At 56.2% G+C, this 5217-nt stretch overlaps 1 protein-coding gene across 3 annotated transcripts; it reads right to left on the reverse strand.

Annotated features, from left to right (window-relative positions):
• Positions 1-1250: 1250 nt before the first annotated feature.
• On the reverse strand, positions 1251-4666 carry LOC141992239 (uncharacterized). 3 transcript variants are annotated; one of them, XM_074961078.1, is made up of 2 exons: positions 4529-4666; positions 1251-3306 (listed from the first exon to the last, which is right to left on the reverse strand). In XM_074961078.1, the coding sequence occupies exon 2, from the start codon at positions 3113-3115 to the stop codon at positions 2243-2245; it is 873 nt and encodes a 290-aa protein (XP_074817179.1). In that variant the 5' UTR covers positions 3116-3306; positions 4529-4666; the 3' UTR covers positions 1251-2242. The 3 variants fall into 3 exon arrangements, with proteins under 3 accessions (XP_074817179.1, XP_074817180.1, XP_074817181.1); XM_074961079.1 differs by having other exon boundaries at positions 4339-4660; XM_074961080.1 differs by lacking the exon at positions 4529-4666 and adding an exon at positions 4025-4058.
• Positions 4667-5217: the final 551 nt, after the last annotated feature.

The following is a 5217-nucleotide window of genomic DNA, read 5'->3' on the forward strand; positions in this document are numbered from 1 at the left end:
GGGATTATGCTTTCCAATGTGCACTACTTTGCATTTATCAACATTAAATTTCATCTGCCATTTTGTTGCCATCACCCAGTTTTGAGAGATCCTTTTGTAGCTCTTTGCAGTCTGCCTGGGTCTATCTTTAGTAATTTTGTATCATCTGCAAATTTTGCCACCTCAATAATAATCTTACTTTCTATTATTGGGCCGTTCACTCAGAAAGATTCCAACAGCATTGGCTGCAGTGCTGGGGGACCACTCGGGCCATCGCCCAACCACTTTTTGGCCAGGCCAACTCTGAGTGGTGCTGCAACCCTATGTGACAGGCCATAATGCCACTCACTCACATTTGGCCTAGCCATCCCTTCATCATGATTGGGCAGCGTTTTTCAAACTTCGGGTCACAACCCAGTACTGGGTCGCAGCATGTCAGGCACTGGGTCACTCTGGTCAGTCCCACCGACCGTGACGTTAAAAGTCCCGTTGGTGGTGCTGCCCAGCTAAGGCAGGCTAGTGCCTACCTGTTTCAACACCACGCTGCACCCCAGAAGCAGCCAGCAGCAGGTCCAGCTTCTAGGCAGGGGGCCCACGGGCATCCGTGCGCTGCCCCCGCCCCGAGCACTGATGCCACACTGGAAGGGGGAGCTGTGCCTGCAGGCGAGAGTTGCGCAAAGCCACTTGTGCGCTTCTGCCTAGGAGCTGGACCTGCTGCTTGCCGCTTCCGGGGTGCAGCGCAGTCTGCGGTGCAGGACAGGCAGGAAGCCTGCCTCTGCACCCCAGCTGCACTGCTGACCGGGAGCCACCGGAAGTAAGTCTGTGCCCCAATCCCCTGCCCCAGCCCTGAGCCCCCCCAACCTGGAACCCCTTCCTGCACCCCAAACCCCTCATCCCTGGCCCCACCCCAGAGCTTGAACCTAGGCTGACCAGACAGCAAGTGTGAAAAATCGGGACAGGGTGGGGGGTAATAGGAGCCTATATAAGAAAAAGCCCCAAATAGCGGGACTGTCCCTATAAAATCGGGACATCAGAGCACCCTACTTGCACCCAGAGCCCTGACCCCCTCCTGCACCCCAACCCCGTGCCCCAGCCCTGAGCTCCCCCCAAACCCAGAACCCCTTCCTGCACCCCAAACCCCTCATCCCCGGCCCCACCTGAGCCTGCACCCCCAGCCCAAAGCGCTGACCCCCTCCCACACCCCAACCCTCTACCCCAGCCCTAAGCCCTTCCCACACCCCAAACTCATCATCCCCAGCTCCGTTGGGTCACAGGCATCAACAATTTTCTTCAACTGGGTCCCCAGAAAAAATATTTGAAAACTACTGTGTCTGGGTCAAATCTGAGTGAGTGGCATTGTGATCTGGCAGCATGGGGTCACAGTGCCTCTCAGGTTTCGGTGCTGCAATGACATGCACCAAGTTAGGGTTACTCATTCAGATTTAGATGGGGGTGGGTGTAGGGACTCATGGTTGAGGGGAGTAGGAGGGAGCCTGAGAGGGGACGAGGAGGGTGAGATGGAATGGGGGGAAATCTATCCCCCCCTCACTCTAAATGGTGCTCCGCATCCCAATTCCAAATGCTTTACAAATTACACATAGGAATACCGTTGCCCAGCAGTGAAATGCAGCCACTTCTAGGATACAGCACAGCAGTTCAGGAGGTGAAGTGAAGAATACTAGACCTAGTGAAACTAGGTTGGAGTGTTCAGTGAGTAGGGTAATTAACCTGGAATTTGGCCAGGACATTCTTGATAACATTTCTACTGTTGCAAAAAGTGCCTTGGAGCCTTTAATGACCACACTAGGTTGGAGGCTCAGTGCCCCTAATACCAAGGTTAGTTAGTTCGTACTGACTTGGAGGGAAAAATGCCAGATGAAATCACCAAAATCCTCTTCCCCCCTTACCTGTGCTTTCCCTGGAGGTCTCCCATTGAAGTTCTGGCCCAGCATGACCCACCTAGCTTATCAGACTGCATGAGGTCATAGGCTGAGAAAGTGAGGTAACTGCAGCAGGATGGAAAGGGATTCAGCTCTGAAAGGTGGGACAAGTGAGAGGTATGATAGGAAGCAAGGTGGCCAGTCTATGTGATATGGAGGAGAATTCTGGTCTGTTGTGAAGGACAGGTACTAGAAAGTGGAATATCAGCAGGTCTGTATGGGACGGAGAGGAATTTGGACCTGCATACATAACATTTTCATTGGCAATATCTCCAATACCCAACTACAGCTATGTGAAACTGGGCAGGGTTGAACATACAGTACTAGGATTCCGGCTGCACAGCCAAGCTGGGGAGGGGACAGTCCTGGGGCAGAGGGTCATAGGCTTGGAACCTCAGTGTGGGAACATTCCAGCAGCTCTGCTCCTCCTCCTGCAACTCCATCTCTATCCGGTGGCCTTGGGCATGCATCCGCTGGTGGGAGCGGAGGCCTGAGAGCTTGGGGAAAACCTTGCCACACTCCCCACAGCGAAAGGCCTTCTGGACATGGGTCTGCCGGTGCTTGAGCAGGGCAGTGGAGCGGATGAAGGCCTTGCCGCACTCGGAGCAGACAAAGGGGCGATCATTGGTGTGAGTAGCCCGGTGGAAGGTGAAGCTGGATGACTGGCTGAAGGACTTGTTGCAGATGCCACAATGGAAGGGCTTGAGGCCCATGTGCATCTTGCGATGCTGGAGCAGAGTGGAGGGGTCAGAGAAGGTCTTCTCGCAGAAGGGACACTCGTATGGCCGGTCGCCAGTGTGCGTGTTCTGATGGATCAGCAACGAGGTGGAGCGGGCGAAGGACTTATCGCACACAGAGCAGCGGTAGGGCTTCTCGCCAGTGTGTGTGCGCTCGTGCCGCCGCACCATGGAGGCCTGGTAGAAGCCCTTGCTGCAGTAGGTGCACTTGTAGGGCCTCTCGCCTGTATGGATCCGCTGGTGCACTTTGAAGTCCGACTTCCTGGCAAAGCTCTTGCCACAGTCCCCGCAGATCAGAGTGGTGGCACCAGCAGCTGCCATGGGCTTGCGGTCTCTCAGTACAGGGGCAAGCTTGCTGATTTCTGCCACTGCTGCCAGCTCTGTGGACACAAAACCAGCAAAGACTCTGCCAAACTCTGCCCTTCCCTGGCCACATTCTGCAGGACTGTCCACCATCATGCTGTCCTCACCCTGCTTGCCAATGACTGGCAAGGCCCTTCACTCATGGGCAATCCTCGATCTGTCCGATCCTACCCTTTTCCTTTGCCAGGTTAAGGCACAGCTGGATTCCTGTAGGGCTGACTGCCGTGAATGGTGACCTGTGGAACTGTTGTGTGCTCACAGTCCATGCCTCCCAGCACCTCTGAGGTCTGAAACCAAAGACACACAAACATGAGATGCAAGTCCCCTTTTCAACAAACTTAGAGCTCAGCATTCCTTTCACAGGTCTCCCCTCCATCATCCCTTAGGGGCCTCTGAGCCCTACCCCTTGTCTATGCAGGGATTAGCGATCCCTGATTTCAGTCATCAGTGGCCAGTAACCAGAGTAGCTGCACCAGCGCAAACCCGTAGCATAGACAAGGAAAACCATGATTTGCAACAACCGAACTTGCCCCTGCAAATCACAGCTTTCCTTGTCTACATTAGGGCTTTTCACCTCCACTGCTGCATTGATTGCTGGCCACTGTGCCCAGTGTAGACATGGCCCCCATTCTCCCCCCACAAATGTTGAGGTCTGTGGTAATTTTTAAAAAAACGTTGAATGACTGAGTGACATAACCTCCCCTCCCCCATGTCCGTCACTAAGTACGGTTATTTTGCCAAGTGTCCATCGTGCAAAATGGTGGCGCCGACCCCTACAAGAAAACCAAGAGTTCCCTTAACCCACAGCAGCCTCCTATCCCTACCCCTCTGTTGTCTGGTCGGTGCCTACTATAGTGTGGTAGGTTCCCCCTACAGTAGGGTGACCAGATGTCCCACTTTTATAGGGACAGTCCTGTTTTTAGGGACTTTTTCTTACATAGGCACCTATTACTCCCAACCCCCGTCCTGTTTTTTCACAGTTGCTATCTGGTCACCCTAACCTACCATGACTTTTCCAAAAGCTTCAGCAGCTTTCTAGGAAAAATCCCATTTAGCATCGTTCTCTAGGAAGAGTCTAAGACAGGCTGGAAGCTCAGTGCAGAGAACGCAAGCATGGGGGAGACTTCCCTTGTGTTGAAGAGCTAACAGCCACCAGCTGAAAGGGCTGGCTCTGGTTTGTCTGGCCAGGAGCAGCCGGGCTCCGGAGCAGGCTGCCTGGCGTGTTTCACATGAGTGGGGACGGCCTGGGGTCAGGCCGACAAGGAAGGAGCGCACTGGCACTCAGGGAAGGACTGAGGGATCAGAGGCATGCTGCTTGCCTGCTCTCCGGCTTCAGGGGCATGGCAGGGCTGCTGCCGCAGGCACCGCTGAGCAGCAGGGCAGGGGGTTGCCAGTCTCCCAGCTGGCACATATAGGGGGGCACTGCGCCTCCCGCGTCTCGCCTTCCCATGGCTGGACCCTGCCCGCTCCAGCCCCGCAGGGTGCCGGGCTTGGCCGGCCCAGGCTCACCTCCCTCGGTGCTGCCGCGCCCCGCTGGCTCTCCGCGGGCCCGGAGACATGCGCACCGCCGCTGCTCTCCCGGCCGGTGCGCACAGGGGCCTCCCCTTGCCGAGGACCCCAGCGCACAGCCCGTGCGCGCCCACACACACACACACACACACACACACACTCTCTGCACAGGCAGCTGTCCGCCCTGGCTGCCTGTGCCGCGGCGGGGAGACACGGCGAGGCAGAGCCGGGCTGGCAGGGCGAGTCCGGCTAGGTGTGTATTTTTAAAGCCCCCCTCCCACCCAGGGCCGCCTAGTGCTTATTGATCCACACGCAGGCAGCAACCGGGCCGGATCGGGGAGGGCTGAACGGCCAGCCTTATCTTTGAACTCCATTCGTTTAACACGTGCTGAAGGCACCTGCCCTGGACACACTAGGCTAGTAACACGAGTTAGCCAACACCTTCCAACTCATAGGGTATGGCTACCCTGTAAGCAGAGGGGTGACTGCACCACCCATGCTAGCTGTGAGGGCGCTAGGGTAGGTACAAATAGCAGGGAAGCTGCAGCAGCAGGGACTTCAGCACAGGCTAGCTGCCTGGCTGAGTACCCAAGGTGCCGGGGTACAGGGGTAGGCTGGTACAGCCACCCTCCTGCTGCGGCGTCACTGCTGTTGTTACCCACGCTCAGGGCTGAAAGTGAGCCGGCACG

Source organism: Natator depressus, chromosome 8, assembly GCF_965152275.1.
Source record: "Natator depressus isolate rNatDep1 chromosome 8, rNatDep2.hap1, whole genome shotgun sequence".
In the NCBI taxonomy this organism is placed as follows: Eukaryota; Metazoa; Chordata; order Testudines; family Cheloniidae; genus Natator; species Natator depressus.